This window comes from Balaenoptera acutorostrata, chromosome X (genome assembly GCF_949987535.1).
Source record: "Balaenoptera acutorostrata chromosome X, mBalAcu1.1, whole genome shotgun sequence".
NCBI classification, from domain to species: domain Eukaryota; kingdom Metazoa; phylum Chordata; class Mammalia; order Artiodactyla; family Balaenopteridae; genus Balaenoptera; species Balaenoptera acutorostrata.
Genome location: NC_080085.1, coordinates 132,029,678 through 132,054,019, shown reverse-complemented (window position 1 = coordinate 132,054,019; position 24,342 = coordinate 132,029,678). Strand labels below are relative to the sequence as shown.

General features: G+C 53.0%; 2 protein-coding genes across 2 annotated transcripts in view; one reads left to right on the top strand and one right to left on the bottom strand.

Moving 5' to 3' along the window:
* The window catches only part of TEX28 (testis expressed 28), a 41,210-nt gene extending 23,685 nt beyond the window's left edge, over positions 1-17,525 (top strand). The window contains exons 2-7 of the mRNA XM_057537721.1: positions 4,420-4,555; positions 4,833-5,235; positions 11,655-12,190; positions 13,091-14,206; positions 14,655-14,824; positions 15,233-17,525. Coding sequence (XP_057393704.1) covers positions 4,420-4,555; positions 4,833-5,144 — 448 coding nt within the window. The 3' untranslated portion in view covers positions 5,145-5,235; positions 11,655-12,190; positions 13,091-14,206; positions 14,655-14,824; positions 15,233-17,525. The remainder of the gene's footprint in view (positions 1-4,419; positions 4,556-4,832; positions 5,236-11,654; positions 12,191-13,090; positions 14,207-14,654; positions 14,825-15,232) is intronic.
* LOC102998910 (opsin 1, long wave sensitive) lies at positions 5,559-22,743 on the bottom strand. The gene is given in 8 exon segments (XM_007185533.2): positions 5,559-5,669; positions 8,168-8,407; positions 9,361-9,526; positions 10,696-10,864; positions 12,979-13,239; positions 13,242-13,274; positions 16,304-16,466; positions 22,576-22,743. Coding segments are annotated over 8 exon segments (1,311 nt in total).
* Between the last annotated feature and the right edge of the window lie 1,599 nt (positions 22,744-24,342).

Here is a 24,342-nt window from a genome sequence, read left to right as displayed (position 1 = left end):
TTTCAATTGAGACAAAATTCACAAAACATAAAATTGTTCATTTTAAAGTCTACAGTGGCATTTAGTGCATTCACAGTGTTGTGCAACCACCACCCTATCTAGTTCCAGAACATTTTCATCACTCTAGAAGGAGACCCCGCCACTCCCCATTCGCCTTCCCTCAGCCCCTGGTAACCACCAATCTGTTTTCTTTTTTTTTTTTTTTTAACATCTTTATTGAAGTATAATTGCCTTACAATGGTGTGTTAGCTTCTGCTTTATAACGAAGTGAATCAGTTATACATATACAATATGTTCCCATATCTCTTCCCTCTTTCCAATCTGTGTTCTGTCTCTCTGGATTTGGCTATACTGGGACAATTCATGTAAATGGAAGCATATGTTATATAGGCCTTTGTGTCTTACTTCTTTCACCCAGTGTAATGATTTTGAGATTCATCCACGTTGCACACAGGAACAATTCATTCCTTCTTGCTCAGCAGTGCTCTGTGGTGTGAATGCAGTGCATTACCCATTCATCTGCTGCCAGTTGGGGCTGTTATGAATAGGGCTGCTATGAACATTGTTCTACACATCTTTTTGTGAACATATGCTTTCATATGTGCAATTGCTGGATAATAGGGTAGACGTATGGTCAACCTTTTTTTTTAATTTTTTAAATTTTATTTATTTATTTTTGGCTGTGTTGGGTCTTCATTTGCTGCACGTGGGCTTTCTCTAGTTGTGGCAAGCAGGGGCTACTCTTCATTGTGGTGCATGGGCTTCTCACTGTGATGGCTTCTCTTATTGCGGAGCACAGGCTCTAGGCACACGGGCTCCAGTAGTTCCGGCATACAGGCTCAGTAGTTGTGGCTTGCGGGCTCTAGAGTTCAGGCTCAGTAGTTGTGGCGCATGGGCTTAGTTGCTCCTCGGCATGTGGGATCTTCCTGGACCAGGGCTCGAACCCATGTCTCCTGCATTGGCAGGCAGATTCTTATCTACTGCGCCACCAGGGAAGCCCTGGTCAACTTTTAAAGAAGCTGTTTTCCAACATGGTTGTACCAGTTTATGTTCCCACCAGGAGTGTGTGAGAGTTCTGGTTGCTCCACGCTCTTGCCAACACTTGGTATGGTCAGTCTTTGAAACTTTAGCCTCTTAAATTCAGGCGTCACTTGGTGGCCCTAAACTCCAGATTGTGTCACCATAGCCCAGATTTTCTCAACCTCAACACTACTGACATTTTTGACCAGATGATTCTCTGTTGTAGGAGGCAGTCCTGTGCATTGCAGGATATTTAGCAGTGTCCCTGGTCTCTACACACTAGATGCCAGTAGCACCCTGGAGGGATTTCATCTGGCTGTCCTAACAAGGTATCCCAAACTTGGTGGCTGTAAACAACAGAACTTTATTCTCTCATGGTTCTGGAGTTCAGCAGTCTGAAATCAGTTTTCCTTGGGCAAAGTGTGTCAGCAGGGCTGTATCCCTGTGGAAGCTCTAGCGGACAGTCTGTTCCTGGCCTCTTCCAGCTTCTAGGGGCTGCTGGCTTCCTTAGCCTGTGGCCTTGTCACTCCAGTCTTCAAGGGCAGCATCTTCCCCTCTCCCTCTGCTCTGTCTTCACGTGCCCGTTCCATCTTCTAAGGATGCGTGTGATAGCACATGTGCTCAGGAGGAACTGCTCTGTCCCTGCCATGTTACCCCATCTGACCCATGCTGCCTCACCCCTCGTACCTCTGTTTCTCCATCTCAGACTTCTCCTCCAAGTTTCAGGCTGTTAGGTTCTAGCTCAGTTTGTCAAAGCCCATCCTCAGATGTGAACAAGAATACACTCTTCTGGGCTTCCCTGGTGGCGCAGTGGTTGAGAATCTGCCTGCTAATGCAGGGGACACGGGTTCGAGCCCTGGTCTGGGAAGATCCCACATGCCACGGAGCAGCTGGGCCCGTGAGCCACAATTGCTGAGCCTGCGCGTCTGGAGCCTGTGCCTCGCGACGGGAGGGGCCGCGATAGAGAAAGGCCCGTGCACCGCGATGAAGAGCGGTCCCCGCACCGCGATGAAGAGTGGCCCCCGCTTGCCGCAACTGGAGAAAGCCCTCGCACGAACCGAAGACCCAACACAGCCAAAAATAAATAAATAAATAAATAAATAAATAAATAAGAAAAATCCTTTAAAAAAAAAAAAAAGAATACACTCTTCTGTAACAACAATAACGTTTGAGACCATTTGTATTGGAGAGGGTGGCCTTAACAGCTTTGGAAGATTTGGGGGGCATTTTGGTTGACTGACCATGATTTTGTCTTTGTAAGAGCATTTTCTACAGTGGTGCATTTGCCTCCACGGCTGTAGGAGATGGACAGAGAGGAGTCCTTGACCAAGGGAGGGACAAGAGAGGAGAGTCAGCCATGTCACAAGCCAGGACGCTGCTGCTACCTTGTAGAGGGCAAGGAGGCTGGGCGCCGGAGAGAAGGGGAGATGGAGGGAATAGCCTTATAAATTAACATCTTCTTATTTAGGAATCCCTTTAAGAATGTGTTTAAGAGTATAGTCATGGGACTTCCCTGGTGGTCCAGTGGTTGAGAATCTGCCTTTCAATGCAGGGGACGTGGGTTCGAGCCCTGGTCGGGGAACTAAGATCCCACATGCCGCGTAGCAACTAAGCCCGTGGGCCGCAACTACTGAGCTCGCGCGCCTCAACTAGAGACCCTGTGTGCTGCAAACTACAGAGCCCACACGCTCTGGAGCCCTGGAGTCCACGCGCCACAACTAGAGAGAAGCCCGTGTGCCGCAACAAAGATCCCGCGTGCCACAGCTAAGCCCCGACACAGCCAAATAAATAAATTTTTAAAAAATAATAAAATTTTAAAAAAGAGTATAGTCATATGTTCTTATAAATATATATTAATGAAGAATCTACTTGTTGACTTCATACTTGTGAAGAATATATTCATGAATATACACTTGGACGTGGTTGGTATCTTGAATGTCCTTGCAGCTCCATCCTTCATGTAAATGGAAGGACAGCCATGGGGAATGTGCTTTCGGGGTGGACACCCCACCATCTCACCCTCTTTGTGGGTGGTAGCCTTGGCCACATTGTCAGACCAATCTCTTCTCAACAGGGAACAAGGCAGAGACTAATGGAACAGTCCTTGCAATACCATCACGAACTGGCTCTTGATTAATTGGCTTCAACAAATGTGTGTTCAGCTTCTCAGCTGCCTGGGGGCCATCTCCACGTGGTGCCAGTCAAGTCCCTGAAGTAGGACCTAGTTGACCCGCTCACCTCCCATTCCCTGTCGGTGCCTGTGCTTCTCCGCAGGGCCCCGGGCCCCAGCCATTCTCCAGCCTCACCACCCCTGGCTCGGGTCAGGCCTTCCTCGGCTCTTCCCTAAAGAGCTAGAAGCTGCTGTTTGGAAATATTCTAAACCCAGGGAAAACAGAGAAGAACATGATGAAGGTGATATGACCGCCCCCAGCTTTCTCAAGTCTTAATCTATTTGCTTCAAAAAATTTTTTAAGAAATAAAAGTTTAAAAGATGATTCGCTTGAAACTCTCCCATTCCCCTTCCCCCTTTCTCCCCACCTCGCTATCCTCACTAGGCGCTTAGCTTTTCCAGGCATGTTTTTAGACTTTTACTACTTACATATATGGCCATAAACAACAGGTAGTGATGTTTTATTTGTGTTTTTTTAACAGGTCTACTGAGATATAATTTATGCGCCATAAAATGCACCATTTGAACTGTTTCAATGATCTTTAGTAAATTTACTGAGTTGTGCAGTCGTTACCACAGCCCAATTTTGCTTTTTGTTTTAAACAGCTTTATTGAGCTACAGTTCACATCCCATACAATTCAGCCATTTAAAGTGTAAAATTCAGTGTTTTTAGCATATTCACAGAGCAGGCCCAGTCCAGAACACTGTCATCGCTTCCAAAAGAAATTCCATCCCCACTAGCAGTCAATCCCCACCTCCTACCCCGTCCAGCCCCCAGCAACCACAGATTTATTTCTGTCTTTATGGATTGGCCTATTCTGGACATTTCTTATAAATGGAATCATACGATATGTGGTCTTTTGTGATTGCTCCATCCCTGTAATCAACAGACTTTTATGGAAGAACTACTGCATACCAAACACTGGTGTGGGACTATGTATGGAATTTAACAGCACGCACGGACAGTTTAGATCTTGATTTGTGCAACTTCTAGTTTATTGCTATTTTTGTAAAGCCGTTACAAAACAGTGACTATATATAAAAGATACTTGAATATCGGTGTGGGTGTGTGGCTGACGTGCACCTGGGGTGTTCTGAGGCAGCCCTGGAGGAGGAGGAGGAAGGTGGATTCTGAACCCAAGTCTAGTCCTGAGGGAGGGCCGCTCAGCCCCAGAACGAGCTTGGGGCCGGGCACTCAGGGAGTGTTACTTTCTCTTTTGCTCCCAAGACAAGTGCAGCTGGAAGGACAGGTGAATGAGCACCTACAGGGGCACCTGGACAAGATTTACCACCTCAAACAGAATCTGGCCTGCACCGAGGAGAGGATGGCCTATCTGTCCTACGAGAGAGCCAAGGAGATATGGGTGAGAACCTCACAGTGGGACCTTGTGAGAAGCAGCCAGTGAGAAGGCCATGGGGACGAGAGAAGCAGAAGATGAGTGAATCCGCTCTGACACCCCTGAACCGAGGGAAGAGGCAGATCCTCAAGCTGTGCCCCACAGCGTCCCGTGTTCCCGTTCATGCTGCCCTTTCCCCGGCTCCGGCTCCGGCTTAGCTGATCTGGGAACTCGCGCACTGAGGCTCCGGTACCCCCGGGTGGTGGGGGATCGGGGTGACAGCGTCACTCTCTTCCTCCTGCAGGAGGTTATGGACACGTTCAAGAGCCGTGTAGTCAAGCTGGAGGCTCTGAAGCAGGTGACCCAACTGGAGGTGACAGAGAGCGTGCGTAGCCGGCACCGGGGCTTCCTGGTCCTGGTCTCCAGTGCCTGCGCCTGCCCGGTGCCGCTGCTGAACTCGCGCCTGCGCACGGGCACCGCGTTCCTGCTCGTCGGGCTGGACGCCCTGGCCTGGCAGAAGCAGCATGCCATCCCCGCCGCGGACTGGCAGGCCTGGGTCCCCTCCAGATGGAGACTGTGTTCCGGGGATTCCAAGCCTCTACCAGAGGGGCCTTAAAGGGCCTGGCTTCGCTAGCTCCTCCCGCCTCCCCAGACAGCTGCTTCTCGGCTCTCCCTTTCTTGTTCCATCACCAGCAGCCCAATGAGAGGTACGTGGACGCCCGCCCGCCTTGCGCTCGCCTTTCTTGCGATCCTTCTATCCCGTCTGTAGACATGAGGCTTAGAAAAGATGAGCAGCTCCAAAGTACGGTGCTGCGCCCCTCTCTCCCCCACGTGCCCTCTCACGACCCAGTGACCCAGCGCTCAGAGGCTCGGGTGTCCCAAAACTGCAGTGGCAGCCTCTATGACTCGGTTGCTTTTGGCAAAGAGAAACTACATTTATTTCACAGGGATGGAAAAAAGGGGCAGGGGCGGGGTGGCCAAAGCCCCGGAGGGTGGGGGTGGTTACATTGTCCAGTGGGAGACAGACGACTCAGGCAGGTGAGACCGAAGAGACAGATGAAGCTTCTGCTTTGCAAACGCAGGAGAGCTCAGAGCTGTCTTCCACCTTCTTCCCAAAAAGCCGCAAGCTGCAGCTTCGAAACTGGCAGGACAGAAAGTGTCATTGAGCAGAGCAGGCAGGGCCAACGTGCTAGGCTAAATGTAGTGCTGGGGCACTCTGAGGAAAGCATTCATTCAGTGCCACCTTGATGGCTTACACATTCACAATCTACAAGGAGAATGGAGGAAGCCTCCAGTTACTCCTTGCACATGGGGATGGTCTATTCCTGAGTATTCGATTATCTAAGTCATCTAATTTAGCAGTTGACAGTGACTATTGTGGGCCCAATTGTGTTCCCCCAGAGATATGTTCAAGTCCTGACCCCTGGAGCCTGTGACTGTGACCTTATTTGGAAATAGAGTCTCTGCAGATGTGATTAAGATGTATATTATCATGAGGTCATGCTGGAATAGAGTAGGCACTAATCCAATGACTGGTGTCCTCATGAAAACAAGGGAATTTGGAATCAGACACACAGGGAAGGTAAAGGCAGAGATTGGGGAGACTCGTCTACAAGCCAAGGAACACCAAAGGTTATGGGTACCTGTCAGGACCTAGGAGAGGGGCCTGGAACAGACTCTCCCTCAGAAACAACCAACACTGCCCACACCTTGATCTCAGATTTCTTGCCACCAGAACGATCGTCTCTTCAGCCGAGAGAGTCTTCTGGCAACAGGAGGGCTCTGCGCTTTACTGCTCCACCCCTAAAGGCATGCGGGCTGTGCTCACTTCTCAGATTGTATCTCCTGTCGTCACTGAGTTAAGAACAATGCTTTGAGAATACAAAGCAGAGGCATTTGCTGTATACTTCGGGCCTCTTCTCGACTACGTCCAGCTACTCCAACATCAAAACTCTTAAAAAAACCATAATTTCTGAAATCAATAGCATTGGGCCGGGCAGCAGAACTGACTCGGCTGAAGAGCTGGCAGATGAGGCTGAGGGACTCACCTCTTCAGCTGAGTCAGTTCTGCTGTCCGGCCCAATTCTTATGTTATTTTTTTTTAATTTATTTATTTATGACTGTGTTGGGTCTTCGTTTCTGTGCGAGGGCTTTCTCTAGTTGCGGCAAGTGGGGGCCACTCTTCATCGCGGTGCGCGGGCCTCTCACCATCGTGGCCTCTCTTGTTGCGGAGCACAGGCTCCAGACGCGCAGGCTCAGTAGTTGTGGCGCACGGGCCCAGTTGCTCCGCGGCATGTGGGATCTTCCCAGACCAGGGCTCGAGCCCGTGTCTCCTGCATTGGCAGGCAGATTCTCAACCACTGCGCCACCAGGGGAGCCCTTCTTATGTTATTGATTTCAGCAATTATGGGTTTTTTTTAAGAGTTTTGATGTTGGAGTAGCTGGACATAGTCGAGAAGAGGCTGGAAATATACAGCAAATGCCTCTGCTTTGTATTCTCAAAGTATTGTTCTTAACTCAGTGATGATAGGAGATATAATCTACATACTGGGCGCCCACTCTGTACTAGACTGTGTCCTCGGGGCATCAGCAGTAAACCAAAAAGAGCAAAATTCCATGTCTTTGTGGAGCTCAATTCCAGAAAACTCTCTCTGAATGCAACAGGAAGGGATAACAGTGTGGAAAGGGTGAAAGCAAAGTTCGAAAGTCTGGAGAGTCTGGAAGTGCAAACAACTGTAGAGGAGGGGGAGTTCCAGAAGGGGAGAACGGAAAGGCTCAAGTAAAGACAATATTTGGCAAGATGGCCTAGGATTCCACAACCAAAAGCCAGACCTAAAAAGAGACCCACGTGAAAGACAGGAAACAGTGGTCAGGTGTAGAACTATGCTCTGGGTGTTGAGGTGCCAACGGTGGAGTCCCGGGCACTCCTTTGTGGTGCCGGTCTTACTTGATACTTAAACGTTACCATGGTGAGATGGGACGCCCCTGAGGGGGTGGTATTTCTGACCCACAGATCTTGCTGGTCATCATCAAGTCACATCACAGCTGCACCTTAGTGAAGGGGACATGATGGATTCAAGGACGAATAAGGCAAATTGCCCTTGGAAGATGATGAGCCTCAATCACCTGTAACCTACTAAGAGGCCTAGGACTTGTGGGCTGCCATCTAGCAAGACCACAGCATGTCCTGCCTGAACTAACCCATGAAGTCACAACATCCAAAGATCAGCACAGGCAAGAAGGGCCTCTTTGTGTCCTGGTCACTGTTAGGGCTTGAAGATGGAAAGATTAAGTTCAAGAGAAGAGTTGTGTCTATGAAACCAAGAAGGGCATGCCTAGGGGACATGTAGACACGTTCTGGCAATCCTAGGCTGTCTGAGCTCCAGGCTCGCCCAAAGGCCAGCAGAGGGGAAGGGCACGCAGCACACAGTACACTGTGGGAAATGCCCACCCTCAGGCCCAGATCATAAAGGGATCCAGAGGGAGGGCTGGCTGGGGCTGGGTCGCGTGCTGAGCCTTCCCTGATTATTGTCCTGGAGGTCATTGTCAGCCTTCCCACAGACACGCTTCCAGGTGGGAGCCATCACTGGGCTCTTCCAGGGTCCATTTCCAGTTTGCTCTGTCAACTGCGTGACTTACCTGCCGGTTCATAAAGACATAGATAATGGGGTTGTAGATAGTGGCACTTTGGGCGAAGTAGGATGGCAGGGCGGCCACCAGAGGGTGGAAGGCATAGCCAGGGTGGGCAGCGGCGAAGCATGCAAAGAATGTGTAGGGCCCCCAGCAGAGGCAGTACGCGAAGATCATCACCATCACCATGCGGGTCACCTCCTTCTCCGCCTTCTGGGTGGACTCGGATTCTTTCTGCTGCTTCGCCACCTGGGGGAGACAGAGAGTCGCCCCGGGGGCAGTGCGTGGGAGAGCCCCTCAGGGCTCCGTACCCCAGGGGATTCCCTGCTGCTGCTGCTTGGGTAGCTAGTCAGGGAGGGTAGTGGGGAGAAGCAGATGGGCCCAGCTGTGTGCGGATACCTGTGGGAGTCGGCTAAGTTGCTTCTGGTCCCTGACTGCCAACATGGTGAGGGGAGCGAGAAGGGGGGCAGGCCACACACTGAAGGCAGCGAGGGGAGGGGAGCTTATCTCCAGCCCGTGGCCTCCACTCCACAAAGAGCTCATAAGCACGTGCTGATCCGATTGTGGGCACAAGCAGCTTCGTAGAGGAAAGGTGCCACCCCAGAGGCCTCTTATTCCCTGTGCCAGGCAGGAGCCCCACAGGGACAGATGGCACCTCCAGATCAAGCTGATTGTAGGTAAGCTGACTGACAACGGGACAACGTATGCACAGTGTTCAGGACCCCGATCTCATTCTCCTGCTTCGCTCTGATTTCCCACACCAGGGGATCACCTTCCCGGGGGGAGGGGGGAGTACAGGTCTGGGGGGCAGATGGCATGTGAAGGGGACACGAGCACTCCGGTAGCAGCCTTTTCAAAACACCCCTTGACTGGCAAGTTTAGCCTTTGGATCTGGCCGGCTGTGCTCCGCTCCATGGCAGAGGCTGGCTTTCCACCCCCCGGGATCAGGAGGAAATGCAGTTGTGTTCCCTTATTGGGTCCCTCCGCGAGGGGGCGGGCAGTCCCTTCCCACCCTGTAGGGGCGAGGCCGAGGGAGCCAGGGCTGCACCTGCCACCCCGAAGGCATTGGCAGATTCTGGCAGTTCCAGATATCTGGTTTGGGGGCTGGAGAGCGGACTGGGCGGTCCTCTGTGCCAGCCTAGACCTCCCCGGCGTTCATGATCCTGCCCGCGGGGGTGAAGCTGGGAGGGTGCGGGGCTCACCGCTCGGATGGCCAGCCACACTTGCAGGTAGCAGAGCACGATGGCGCTGAGCGGGAGGAAGCAGCAGGTGGTCACGAGCACGATCATGTGAGACCGCACCCCGGGGTACGAGCTGCCGCGGAACACGTCCGGGCCGCACGAAGTCTTCAGGCCGTGGGGCCAGTACCTGGGGAGAAGGGCCGGCAGCCCGTCCTGAAGTGGGCAGGGACCCGGACCCCCGCCCACCCCAGCACACCACTGACTTGAGTAAGGTTGTTGGGCTTTTTTATTGAGGTGAAATTCACATTACATGAATTAACCGTTTTTGAAGTGAACAATTCGGAGGCATTTAGTACATTCACAGTGTTGTGCAACTGCCACCTCTGTCTAGTTCCAGAACATTTTCATCGCCCCCAAAGGCAGCGCCTCAGAAGGATTGTAGTAAATCCTTGTCCGTCTCTGCTCTCACGTTCCCTTCTTTCTTTATTGAGGTAAAATACACATAACATAATTATGAGGTTTGGTACATTCACAATGTTGTGCATCCATCACCACTATCTGGTTCCACAACATTTTCATAACCCCAATCACACCCCCTTTCTATGAAGGGAAGGCAAGGCACCCTCTCGTCTTAACACCTGTGAACCCCTGAGGATTCAGTGAGCACATGTTCAACAGTCGCAGCCATTGTGGGCCTGGGAGCATGAAGAGGGGGACAGACAGAGCCTGGTTTCCCACAGTGATGGAAGCTTCCCAAAGAAGGACTATACCCTCTCCAGACACCACAAGAACTTGTTCACGAGCTTGCAGTGGAAGATACGAATGCAACGGCCTTGTCCCGTCCAGCCCCCTCAAACACCTGAGCCGTTTCCTTGGAAGTTTGGGACTTCCCCCAAAAGATCCACCTGGTAAGGACACTGGTAACCAACAGCCCAGGTGTACCTGCGACCCAAGGAGCCTCGGAAAGGGGGGGCCCCTCAGCAGGTGCAAGAAAGAGGCCTGGGGCAGAGTGGGCAAGAGGGCTCTGGAATCCAAACGTGCCTGTGGCCTCAGCCGGCAGCGTTTCTCTGTGTGTTCTCATGAGCTGCCCCTGTTTGGGAGAAATAGACCTTTCCAGAGGCTTGGAGACCACGCGGCCCATTTCCACGTTGCAGCCAGGCAGATTCACGCGTTCACAGACAGCGCACGCGCCAAGGGGTCTCGGGGCGAGTCAGGGCCATCCTCACTTTACTCGTGGAGCCACAAAGGCCCAGGGACAGGAAATGATTTGCCTCAAGGTCACAAAGGGAATCAAGAGTTTGACCCTCCCTGCTCTGTTCTAAACTAATCGCCTTCCTGTCACCCTGGCATCCTTACCTGCTCCAACCAAAGATGGGTGGAGCTGCCCACACAGCAGCCCAGATCCAGGAGAAGGCAATGCCCGCGATGGCCAGCTTGGCATCAAATCTCATGTTGCCAAAGGGCTTGCAGACCACCATCCACCTCTCCCAGGAAATGATGGCCAAGGACCAGAGACCGGTGATCCCTGCAGGGGGAGGAGCAGACAGAGGAGGGCTTTGAGTCAACGCTTTTCAAGATCAAGAGGACACCCCCCACCTACCTGCAAAACCTAATTCTCCAAAAAGTGTTTTCCGGTCCAGGGAGCAGCGGGTCTCTTGGTCAGTTTCTTTCTCTAACCCCTGCTTTCCCGGCTCCTTCCCCATTCGGCCTGCACCCGCCTCCCCTTGCCTTCTCTGACTTGGCCTCATGGCCCACCTCGCTTCCCATCTCTCTTTTACTCGGCCACCAGCCTTTCTTGTGATGCTGTCAGTGCAACTCCTGACGGCCACATACACACCTGAGGCCACACTGAGGTGCTGCAGTCCCAGCCCAGAGCAAGGAAACAGGACGTGTGCAGTAAGCTGTGCCCTCCTGCCGGTGGGCAGGCCTCCCCTCAGCCCAGGCCTCTCAGCACCGCCCACCATGCAGCGGTCCGTGGATGGAATCCGGGGCTCCATGAACTGGGGTGGGGAAAATGATGTCTTTGTTTCCACTAAGGTCTACTGGACACTTGGCCTTCTTTACTTCCATTACGAGTGTGGTAGCATTAGCAGTGCCCGTGACTTGGTCACTTTACAGGGGTGGCAGACATTTCCCAATATGACTATATTCATTACTACTTTGACATTTCAGTGGCTGTCTGGCCAGATACAGTTATTTGATACCTTAATAAAGAATAGCGTCACGAATACTTCTAAAATACTGTTAATGCTAATACTTTTAATGAGGGATTATGTCGCTAATTAGTGTTTAATACTTTGATAACTATATTTCAGTATCATTGGCTTCCTTTGTAATCCTATGGATCTCATTGTGCACGTCTGCCAACGTTCTTCTAAGAAGGGGTCCACGGGCTTCCCCAGAGGGCTGAGGATGTCTGTGGCCCCAAGACTGGTGACCCGAGAACAGACCTCGAGCAGTTGCAAAGGCAAGACAGACGTAAGTGAGGAGCCACCCAGGGGGGCCGGGCACCAGCTACCGAGGTGCATGGAGTATTTGAACTTGGGATGGACTTTCTCTGCCTAACTTCGCTGGTAAAGTAACTTGGTGGAGCTGACACCACTAGTAATTCAAGTCATTGACCAGGTCCCCGCTCCCATGTCCCTCTAATCCTAGTGTCTTTCTGTCATTCTCTCCTCGGAATCTGAATTGGAGATCACTTCAGGCAGCAACAAGACAAACCCAAGTTAGATGTGGGAGCTAAGGACCCAGGCATTGTGACCAGGTGGCCCTGGGAAACTTGAAAAATGGGAAGGCAGCTGCAAGCCTTCGCTGCTTTGATGGCCGGGGGCCTGGAGACAGGCTGCACGTGGTGAGTGCTGTGGCCCTTGGGCTCCCTGTCATCTCGGGTGGACGCCAAGCTGCAACCCCACAGCCCTTGGTTCTGTCCTGGGGACGTGGTGCAAGGGCCTCTGAGGTGTCCTTGGCCTTGTCAGGCCTGCCTGTGTGCCTGTTCTTCATGGGCCCTTGGCAAGGAAACCCCGCCACCCTGACCTTGCCTGGCACCCAGTGCAGACCCACACCCTGCTCTACCTGCCTCAGCCCTCGCTCCCTCATTCAGCCTCCCCGCCGTCAGCCAGCCTCCTCCCGGTCTCCCCATGGGGTCCCCTCCTCCCCACTCCTCAGCGTGCCGTCCTGCTCTGGCCACCCAACCAGCCCAGCTGTCTGTGCCCCTTCCCGCTGACTCAACATTCGGCTCCCTCATCGCCTCCTCCTCCAACTCACGCTCCTCTGAGAGTACTGATGACACCACGTGCTCACTATCTGGGGTGGGAGCCCCTCAGGGCTTGGACCCCGTGTGCAGCATCCTAGAGGCCTTACAGCACAGAGCCGGGAGCGCAGGTACTTCTGGCCCAAGTTGACGTGAACAGGGTCACAGCCCACGGAGATATTAGCAATGGGGCTGGTAGGATCTAGTTTCAGTATCTCGGAGCCCTCCCCTCCCACGCTGTTCTGAGGTTATGTGGATCTGTCTGTCCCCGTTCAGAGATGTGCCTCGATCACGCCCCAGAGGCACACCTGCAGATTTTGCCGCATGAGTGTTTCCTTTACGCACGGGAGGCTGTGCCCAGGCCTGTGCCCAGGCCCCGGCTGGCTTACCACACAAGGAGACAGTGTAGCCCTCCACGATGCACAAGGGGTGGCCCAGCACAAAGTAGCCGTACATCTGGTTCACACTGCTGATGGTGCCGGCAATGATCGTCTCCGCCAGGTCAGCGATGGCCAAGTTCACCAGGATCCAGTTCAGAGGGTGGCGCAGCTTCCTGAACTTCATGGTGGCTGCCAGCACGAGCCCATTGGTGAGGATGGAGGCGACGACCACAAAGACCATCCAGGCACTGGTGAGCTGATACACCCATCGGGAGCGATGTGGTGATCGGGGCCGTCGAAGGGGTCTGGAGGCAGGAGACACACAGTGAGGAGAGGAGCTGGGCAGCAGCTCCACCACCTGGACAGCTACATCTCTGCCGCCCTCCCCACCCCATCAGAATCTCCCCTCAGCCCCCCTGCCTTCCGCCCGCCGCACTCACCTTTGCGACTGGTCTTTCCCTCTAGCTTTGCACATCTGCAGACAACCTTCCCTCCATTCTCTCTCGAGCTCGAGGCCATGGCCTGCTAGATGCCTGCACGGGCATCCTTGAACTTAGCAAAGCGGAACTCCTCATCATCGCTGCCGGGTGTCGCTCCCCCGTCTGATCTGCGCCCTGCCATATGCCAGGTCGGCCTCCTGGAGTGTGGTTGGCCAGCTTGATCCCCTCCCCTGAACCCTTCTGCGCCTGGGCCTCATTCGCCCCTACCACAGGGAGCTCCCAGAAACCTGCCGACAGTATCTGCAGCCACGCTAGATACCACAGGTTCCCGAGGAACAGGCCTCTGACAACTTAACACCTGTGTAGTGCCAGTTTCTGTGCAAAAGGGAGCAGAGGGGAAGCCCTGGGGTTGCTGATGGGCCCGAGAACAGCAACCCCCCAAATTGCCAGCAGATCTGACCCAGGAAGTCCAATGGGTTAGTGTGAGAAAAGCAGCTGGAACTAGGAGGTGTGTGGAATGCTCTGGCTCGCAGGCAAGCGAGAGGGGCTGGGACGGTTTCAAAACAAGGCAGCCCGACTGTCCTTCCTGGACAACCCATGGAGTCTGAATCAGGCAGGGACAAGGGCCGTGTGTGGCACAGAAGGGACAGGAGCATTCCAAACGTGGGAAGCAAAAAGAGGGGGCCTCCGGCAGCTCAACAAGAGCAGGTGCACCGGCCTGCCCCCTTCTCCTGAAAGTTTCAGGTCTAATTTTGTGAAGAAATGAGCACGAGAAGGGTATCACAGTCAACTCCCAGGTAAGGGTCTCTTGAGCAATACAGGGTGGGAGGGAATTGGGTACGGGGGCTGGCAGGAAGCAAGATTTCTTCCAGTATACCTTGTTTTCTAGATTTTAATTTGGAGCCTTGTAAATATTTTATTCCATAATTATAAAACAACATTAAATTTTAAAAAGCAATCCCTGAAAAATCAAAAATAAAACAAATGGACCTGACCGCATATGCACTCGGTGGCATGGCCACATGGAGAGGGGCTACTCGGAGCGACTCAAGAAGACACTAGTTTGCCTATTCGAGCCTAGTGGCACGTTCCCAAAGGATGAAAAGACCTGCCCAAAGGTTAAGCTTTGGGTAATCATGTTGTTGGCGATAGTGTTGACATCATGATTCTGAGACCATTTTGAGTGTGTTTGAGATAAAGCAAATGAGTAATGAAATGATATTCTAATTCCAACTCTACCCACAGCCCTTAAGAACACGATTCTTAGTGGGAGAGAAAGGAGACGCAGAGGTCAAACCCAACTGGCTCCACTGGGGAACCAAGTCACTATTTGGAACTGGGCGAAATAGAAGGAGACTCAAGCATCTCTTCTGCCTTTCCCACGCACACCGTGTCCCTGGGGAACCCGATAGCACGTGAGAGCCTGTTTCTCTTTATCAAAGTAGTTAAGCTAATAAATGAAGACAGGGTCAGAAGAATCCCAATGTCACCATTTCGAAGTCCCCAGTAGTTTAATGGGTCCTGGCATTGAGTGTCAGCAGCTGCCAACACTGTGGGAAAAGGGACACCCTCCTAATGGAGCGGGCTTGCCCAAACACCTGACACATCCGCCTGGCTGCCCGGCAGACCTTCAGCTCGACAGCTAGTTGACGGAAACAGGCGCAGCAGAAGGGTGTGGGGAGCCGTCAGCCAAGTCTGAAGTGGGTGAGTCTGGGGACAACAGACTCGCTTTCTTCAACAAATAAATTGCAAGGAGGTTGAGGGGGAACCTCTAAAAGTATGACCTTGTGGTTATGTTTTTAAAGAGTCCTTTCCTCTTACAGGTACCTACCGAAGATTTACAGAGGAAATGATGTGATGTCTTGGATCTGCTTCCAGAAATCGGCAGGAGTGGTTAGTGGAGGGGTTAGAGATGAAATAAGACAAGTGATGGATACCCGGGGACCATTATACTCTCCCCTCTACTTTGGTAGACACTTGAACTTTTGAAAAAATTTTACAATAAGGAATCTTGTGCATCGATGAAGCCCCAGGGGCCTCCAGGGAGAGCATTGTTGTGTCTACATCGAGGACGTTTTGGGGTGCAAACAGTCAGGCCAAGGTGAACTTCACGGTTCTCAACCGATTCGGCTTGGGAACCCTGTTGCTGGTCCTGCTCTGGCTGTCAAGGAGCTGGTGTGGCTTCTGGAAACTGCAGCAAGTGAGACATTCTTAAAGGAACTGAAGGTCTTTGGTTTGAAGAAGGGACCCGGGGAAGGGGGGCCACGGGCTGAGGGTCATTACACTCCTCAGGTCTCTGATGGACTGGCATGCCCAGGGCAGAACTCGGGCTGCCTCAATGGAGTTTTCGGCTTTCTTGTGGGCCGAAGCCCCCTCTACTGGGGCAGCTTGGAGCAGAACAGCTGCCCCGGGAGCCGAGCTAGCCTCTTCCCTAGCATGTACCGCCAGAGGCCATGGGCTCTGGGCATGAACTTGGACAAGATGGCCACCACGGTCTCTTCTACCCTTAGGCTCTCGAAGTCACTCACCCTCCTCCGGGCCAACCCAGCCTCCCACTCCTGCTGGTGGTCTCCATTTGGCTTTGGGAGATGCAAAGATGAGTCAGGCCCAGTTCCCTCCCTGGAAGCTCAGGGATGAGTGTAATAAGCGCTCACTGGCAGTCTGGGGCCACACGGGAAGAGTTCCTGAACTTTCCTGGGGCAGGAATTCTCAAAGGGTCTGGGAAGCCCATGTGGTTTGAAAATGCGCATTCGATATTACGGTGTCCTTTTATATTCAGAGAGGACCCCCCCATTCATGTTATCATAAAGGCTAAGAAAGAAGGCCACTCGGGCCTGTGTCCCAGGAGGGCCGTTCCAGCCAGCGTGACCCAGCCTTAGCACCTAGTCGCTCACCTCTGGTGGAGCTGCTGCTGGTGTAGGTGAAGACGCTCCCCTGGGTGCTGTCCTCAAAGCTGGCCTGTGCCTGCCCGCCTGCAAACCTTTGAGGGCCCCAGTGCTGGGCCCCGATGCCTGCCAGCCCTGGCGCTGCCTGGCGGTCACAGTGCTTTATACCAGCCTGCGGGATCAGCCCAGGCCTCCTCACCTTAAAAGCTCCCAAACCTTTCACCATCTGATCTCTTAATTGGGCCTGGGACTTAGACCTCCTACTTCCCCACCCCTGGGCCTCCTGGCTCCTAAGGCGAGCCCACGAGGGCGGCTCAGAGGGATTTGCTGGGAGCCAGACTCAGAGCCAGGGTGGCTGTGGAGGCTGTCGTGGGCCCTCGCTGCTGTTTCCCTGTCCTCTCTTCCCTTCTACCGTCCAGTGTCTGCTCCTAGGCCAGGCAGGCACAAGTGTCAGGCTTTTCAGCCCAAAGCCCAGACCCACCTTTCCCAGCGGCTGCTCCCCAAGTGACTTCGCGGGGCTGAGGCCTGGAGCTGGAGCCTCCCTGTGGGTCAGACCATCTCGGGGGCCCAGATGGATGCAAGTTGTGCCAGTGGGGCTCCTTCCCTGGGAAGGGGTGGACAGGCCGGGGGTGGGAGAGACTCCGCCGTGCATCTTGCTTCCCCTTCACCCCACCACCTTGCTCCCAGTGAGCTGCAGCTCGTTCCGTCACCAGGGAGCTCGGCCAGGCCCTCCCAGCAGCCCTCCCGAAGCAGCTGAGGGTGCCCAGAGGCCCTCAGACCCCACCTCAACTCTCCCTCCCCTGAGTTGACAACCTTTCCTTGGCCTGCCCGTGACTACAGCCTCCCTCTAGACTTGCCTTCAAAAGCAAAGCTCTCAACAGAGTGTTCCAGGCAGGCTGCCTTCACTGTCCCTTTTGACCCACTGCAGTCTGGCTGCTGGTACCGCTTACCTGCTAATTGCCCAATTCTGCAGCCTTGCGTGTTTCCACACAAGAAGGCGAATAGGAATGCTCAGAGCAGCATTATTCACAAGAGGTCAAAAGGTAGAAACAGTCCAAAAGTGAGTCGACAGCTGAATAGATAAACAAAATGTCGTCTATCCATGCAATGGAATATTATTCAGCCATCACAAGGAATGAAATTCTGACACATGTTCCAACATGAGTGAATCTTGAAAACGTGATGCTAAGTGCGAGGAGCCAGACACGAAAGACCTCGTACTGTATGATTCCGTTTACATGAAGCGTCCGGAATAGATAAATCCATAGAGACAGAAAGCAGATTGGTGGTGCCAGGGGCCGGGGTGGGGGGTGATGGAGAGTGACTGCTAACGGGGACGGGGATGCCTTTGGTGGTGATGAAACTATTCTAAAATTAGATGGTGATGGTGCAGCCACTGTGGAAAACAGTTTGGCAATTCCAAAGATTGAAAAATAGAATTACCATGTGATTCAGCAATTCTCCTTCTGGGTACGTAACCAAAAGAACTGAAAGGGGTCTTTGAGGGGCTCACAATGCGAACATAGCATGTTTGATGGCACTTGATGTCACAAGGTCAGATGCCTAGAACTCAACCCCAGGTTCTTCTGACTTCCAAGGCCATTCTTTTCCCTCTTCCTGGATCCCCGGGAGCTCTGCCTGTCCCCCCCGAACCAGAGTCAAAGAATCAGCGCATCTGAGAATGTGAGAGCCGGAGGTGGGCCCCCTCTGAGATCACCTTCTCAACCTGGTCCCTTCTGAGCATTGGCTGCAGGCCTGCCTCTTCCCAGCACTGCCATGTACTGGCCAGGTGGCCTTGGGTGGGGTGACCCCTCCCTCTCAGGCCAGGTTCACCTTCTGTCTAAAGGGAGAGGACCCATCCTGCCTGCTCCTGCCTCCCCCCACCCCACGGGGCTGCCGCGGGCCCTTTGGAAGCCCTTCGTGAAGCCTCCAGCCGGAGCTGGCCCACTGCTTGCCCAGCCTGCCCCTGTCCAGCATGGCACCAATGACTGAGCTCAGCGGCAGGGCTGCCCCAAGACCCTGGGGAACGAGGGGACGGGGCAAAGGTGGGAGGAGGTGGCGATGGCAGTGAGTCCTGGACCCTACCCTGGGCCGTCTGCAGAGTGGGGTGCTAATTGATGATTAGGGCTAACAGAAGATCAAGTCCACTTTTAGCCAAAAGCAGATTACTGCCCTGGAAAGTCCCCTGGCACCTGGGTGCACACGTGTGCTTCCCGAGCGAGGCCCAGCGAAAGCTCACCGGTGTCCCGCACTCTGGCAAAGCGTGGAGAAAAAGGGAGGGGCTCTCGAGAGGGAAATGAAGAAAAGTGGGTGGGGCCAAAATGTGAGTGAGGAGCGGGAGGAGAAATAGGAGGGGGGAGGAGGGAGAAAGGGCCAAGCCCGGAGGCTAGCGTGCTTCAGGAAACGGCCCCCTGGGCAAAGGCCAAGCCCTCCACTCGGCCCTGGGTCACCCGCCCTCGCCCCAGCTGGGGCCCCCTGGCCAGGCTGGAAGATGAGATGTCAGCCTTGTCTCTAATCTAACTACTCCGAAGTGACTCGACATGGGGGTGCTGATTAGGAGCCCTGGGAGCTGACTGTCACCTTGATTCAGCTCTTGGCTCTGGCCAGTAGACCAGGGGCTTTGTCTTTAATAGCCGGTGGCTGCTACAGCTGCAGGGCAAGGAATCTTTTAGCCATTTGCCTTTGACCTTTTTTTTTAATGTGACAAAATATACATAACATCGTTTACCACGTTAACCATTTTTCAGCGCCCAGTTGGGCGGCATTAAATACACTCAGGTTGCTGTGCAGCCATCCCCACCATCCATCTCTAGAAGTGTCCATCTTCCCCAACGGAAACTCTGTCCCCGTTAGACACTAGCCCCCCTCCCCCTCCCCCAGCCCGTCCTCCCTCCCCCTCCCCCAGCCTGTGCCCTCCTACCCCTCCCCCAGCCCGTGCCCCCTACCCCTCCCCCAGCCCGTGCCCCCTACCCCTCCCCCAGCCCGTGCCCCCTACCCCTCCCCCAGCCCATGGCTCCCCTCCCCCTCCCCCAGGCTGTGCCCTCCCTACCCCTCCCCCAGCCCATGGCTCCCCTCCCCCTCCCCCAGCCTGTGCCCTCCCTACCCCTCCCCCAGCCCATGGCTCCCCTCCCCCTCCCCCAGCCCGTGTCCTCCCTACCCCTCCCCCAGCCCGTGCCCCCCCTACCCCTCCCCCAGCCCGTGCCCCCCTACCCCTCCCCCAGCCCATGCCCCCCCATCCTACTTTCCGTCTCTAGGAATCTGACGACTCTAAGCGGCTCATACAAGTGGAGTCATACAGTATCCGTCCTTTGTGTCTGGCTTATCTCACTTAGCACAGTATTTTCAAGGATCATCCATTGCCTTTGACTTGGTGTTTGGAAAAGATTTATATACATTGAATTTTCATTTTTATGTGGTCAAATATGACTCCATTTCCCTTTTGGTTTCTGTTGGAAAAGTTCTCCCAGCTTAAGCTCCTCAGAGATCTGTAAACAGGCACCGCAGATATGAAGTCCAAAGACAAGGGGCAGGCTGTTTCCCCGTTTCTGTGGTGGTCCCACCAAGTCCCCGATTGCTCACCTCAGAACCGACAAGCATCAGATTTTCCTCACCTGTCCAGGTGGCTGATCCCCCAAACTGGCCGAGAGGTCCTCCTCAGTCTAGCCTGCAGACACTCACCTCAGGCCCACACTTTCACCCCGTCCATCTGCTGCGGGCCTCCCGAAGTACTGCCCCTGCCGCCCTCTGTGACCTTGAGCAAGTCAGCCACCATCTCTGGGGTGTGTGTCCTCATCGGGAAGATGGGGATAACATTTACTTGCTGTAAAGCTTGAATGAGGTCATCCTTGAAAAGTTCTAGCGATTCATTCCACAGCGACCCAGCCAGCACCTATTGTGGCCAGGCCGTGTTCTAGGCTCCAGGTGAACAAACAGATGGAGATCCCTGCCTTCTTGCAGCTGCCATTCTAGTTGGGGGCAGGGAGAATACAACATGAACACTAGACATAATAAATAAGCTGTGATAAGTAGGATGGAGAATGGGAGAAAGAGAACAGGTTGTGGAGGTCGGGGAGGGAATGGAGGCCCATTTTCATAGGGCAGCCTGGTGGGCCTCTCCGAGAAAGGGACATGTGAGCAAAGACTCAAAGGAGGGAGGGAGCCATGCGGAGAACTGAGGGGGGCATCCCAGGAGAGGGCCCAGAAAGTAGTGCAAAGGCCCTGGGGCAGGAGCGTGCCTGGCGTGTTAGAGGAACAGTAAGGAGACCAGGGGAGCTGAAGCAGAGTGAGCCAGTGGAGACTAGGAAAGGGAAGGTCAGAGAGGGGATGAGGGCCAGAGACTGTGTGTCCAGGAGGCCGCTTTCAGCATTACCTTTCACTGTGAATGAAATGGAGAGCATTTGATGATTTTGAGTGAAAAGTGGCATGCTGTGATTTAGATGCTAACAAACTCCCTCTGGTTGCTGTTCTGAGAGTGGTGGGGGCCCCAGAGGAAGCAGCAGTATCGGGTGGTAGGCCCTCTGGGCATCCATCCAGGTGAAAGAGCAGAAAGGCTCCCAGCAGGGAGGGGCCCCAGGCCTGGCGACGGTGTGGATTGGGGGATAGCTTGGGAACTGAGCAACTAGAGGGATGGAGTTGTCTGCAGCCCAGAAGTCAGGGCAATGGGGGTGTGGCTGGTGGAGGGAAGGTGTGAGTGTCAGGAATCCAAGCATAAATGTCCAGTGTGAGGAATGAGAAGAAGCCGGCACCTCAACCCAAGTTATTCCAAAGGGGACTTGCTGATCACTTGATTCAAATCAATGTGAAAATTTGGATGAAATGGATAAGCTCCTAGAGAAACACAAAGTAACCAAATGAGCCCAGAAGAAACAGAAAATCTGAAGGGCTCTATATCTATGAGGACATTGAAGCCCTAGCTTCAAAGCTGCCCTCAAGGACTGCCTGTGTTCTGTTTCTCCTCCCCACAAGGCTTCAGATGATTTTCGGCTGGGCTATGACTTTTTTGTATCATCTTCATCAGCAATTCCCACACCTTTGCAGCTCATCCCCAGAAGTCTTTATTCCTGCCCCAACATCAGAATTAACAAGTGATAGCTTAAAACTTCTGGTGCAAATATCCGAAATTTGAATGGATTAAAAGTTGTCATGCCTCTGCCCCCCAATTCTGCTTGCTGTGGTGGCCATATGATCACCATTGGGAAGAAACACAGTTTTGTTCGTTTACAATATTATGAAATGTTACTCTAGAAAAACCTGTTGGGCTTTTGTTGCTTTTTCTTTCTTTGTTTCTTCTTCCTTGTGTTTTAAATTTTATTTTTCTTCTTTTTACTTGGAAAAATGTGTTTTATTTCCAATCTGATCCATAGTTATAATCCAGTTCAGAGCCAAGCCTTAAACTGTACAGAATTTCCACTGTAATTAAACTATCTATTTTGGAATGGAAAGAGCCTTCAAAGAGAGATATTCTCCAAAGCCAGTTACAAAAGGACAGAGAAAGTAGGGGGGTAGGGGCCAGGGGCTGGGGTAAGGGAGATGTAGAGTTAATGTTTCATGGAGACCGAGTTTCAGTTTTGCCTGATGAAAACTTTCTGGAGCCTGGCTGCACAAAGTGTAACACTACCGAACTGTACATCTAGAAATGATTAAGTGTGTGATGCAAATACAATTAAAAAATATATTTATATTTCCCATGACACTGTCAGTGACATCACATCCATGGTGAATGTATGCTCCTGCAGGACAAAATTAAAATGGCAAAAGTCACCTTTGGCAACAGTGTACCCCATCGGTCCCTGCGACTAAAAACAACATGAAGAAGTTATACGGCTGGCACTGAAGTCTCTGATAGGCGAACGTGTGGGTCTATGACAGCGGTGTTGCCCCTTCGCAAGTATTGGTGTCCACTCCCAACAGGCCAACCACGCATTTGGCTTTGAGCTTGAAGCTGCATTGGGCCAGGGCCAGTCACTTCTTAAGCTCCTGGGGTTTCTGGGAGCCGCCCCTGCACACCTGAGGCACCATGTGGTCTGTAGGAACCTCCCGTGGGAGGGGGACCCACACTGCAGCACGTGCGGCGATGGGGCGCTGAGCCGGGGTAGGCTCCGCTCGGAGGGGACCGGCGAGAGGACACGGGAGCCAGCTTGAGGGGCTGCCCCCGGCCAAACTCGCGACACATTGAGCATCGAACAGAATTTCTGACAGCAGTGGAGTGTGTGCAAACCTCTGAGTCCATGCTGGCGCGCAAGATGTTTCGCTGCGAGTGAAATGACTCGGGTTTTCCTAACCGCCAACTCTCGGCGCGGGGACCCTGAGCGGGCGGGGGAGGGAAGGGCCCCCGCTGGGCCCGCGCGCCGGCTCTCGGGCGCCCTCTCCTGGCGGCGCCGTGCCGCTCGCCCGGCTAGACCTCGCCGCGCGGCCGCCGGGGCCGCTTCCGCTCTCTGAGCCTCCTCCATCCCCCCACCCGCACCGCCTCGGTCCTGAGCCCCCTCAGATCTGCCCACCGCTGTCCCCGCGCGGCAGTGGGCCGTGTCCCGAGGGGCTGGATCCCAGCCGGTGCGTCCTAGGGACGCCTGGGACCCTTCCTGCCGCCCTGCTGCCCCGCCACACCCTAGTGGCTTCTGGTCGTACAGATTCTTCTGGTTGCCAGTTGTCTGTGCTTTCTGGTTCCCCGAAACACGTGAATTGGGGGTGGAGGGAGTTTCATGCGTTTTTATGTTTCTGTGCTTTTAGAAGTGGGGGAGTTCGGATTTTTTGCTGCTCCCTACTCCTACCTGAACCCAGAAATCTCTTCATTATCCTTTTTTAAAAAACTAGGTTTTAAATTGTGGTAAAACACACATAACAAAATTAACCATCGTCACCATTTCTAAGTGTACAATTCAGTGGCATTAGTACATTAACACTGTCTTCATTGTCATTTTTGTATTAAGATCATTTAAAATTTTTTTAAATTTTATTTTTGGCTGCGTTGGGTCTTCGTCGCTGCGCATGGGCCTTCTCTAGTTGTGGGGAGTGGGGGCTACTCGATGTTGCGGTGCACGGGCTTCTCATTGCGGTGGCTTCTCTTGTTGCAGAGCACCGGCTCTAGGTGCACGGGCTTCAGTAGTTGCAGCAGGCAGGCTCAGTAGTTGTGGCGCAAGGGCTGTTGCTCCGCGGCATGTGGGATCTTTCCGGACCAGGGCTCGAACCCGTGTGCCCTGCATTGGCAGTCGGATTCATAACCACTGTGCCACCGGGAAAGTCTTGTATTAAGATCATTAATTCAGTTTATGGTCCAGTTAATTTTTTTTTTTTAATTTTCACTATCACAAACAGTGAAAATCAGACAAAAGCTTACCCAATATATATGCAATTAAATTATCAACAAGATGTGCATATACAATATGACTCCCTTTAATTGTCCACCATGGTTAAGGAAGAAATTCCAAACAGAAGCCTAGGGAGAATCCGTTTTTTAACAGTAGTATTTGCTGTAGCTCAGGGCTCCGTGTTTTTATTGTGTGTATTCACATTATCTGTTCCTGTGTGTGTTCCTCTTGTCTGTCCTGCCTTTTATACACAGTTCAACAAGAGATATGCTGCTTTGTTTCCATTGTTCTAGAAAGGTTTTTTTACTGTCTTGATTCAGGGAGCCAAGGACAGAGGCTCGTCCCCACCGGGTCCAATTGCAGGGCGCCCCTCTTTCCCTAGGGGAGTGACCTGCTTGCTTCTCTGTAAGGCTGTGACCTTCCACGTCGTTAGGGGACTCCCCAGGCCATTTTCTGCAAGGTCGATTCGTGCTTTCTTCTCTAAGGCTGGGTGTCTGAATCCGATAAGATGCGCTTTACCTTTATAAGTGACATTTCTGGTGAGGTTGTGATTAGAAATTCAATTTACCCACAAGCCGGACGCGGACGGACCGATGCAAATGACTGCTTTGCTCTGAAGCCCAGTGTGGCTGCATAGTGCTTAGGGATGAGCCAGCTGCCTTCGGCCAGGGTCTCCGTTGACTTGTTATAAACTTCACCTGAGGTTACTTATCAATGTATTATGATCTTGCTATGACCTGAATA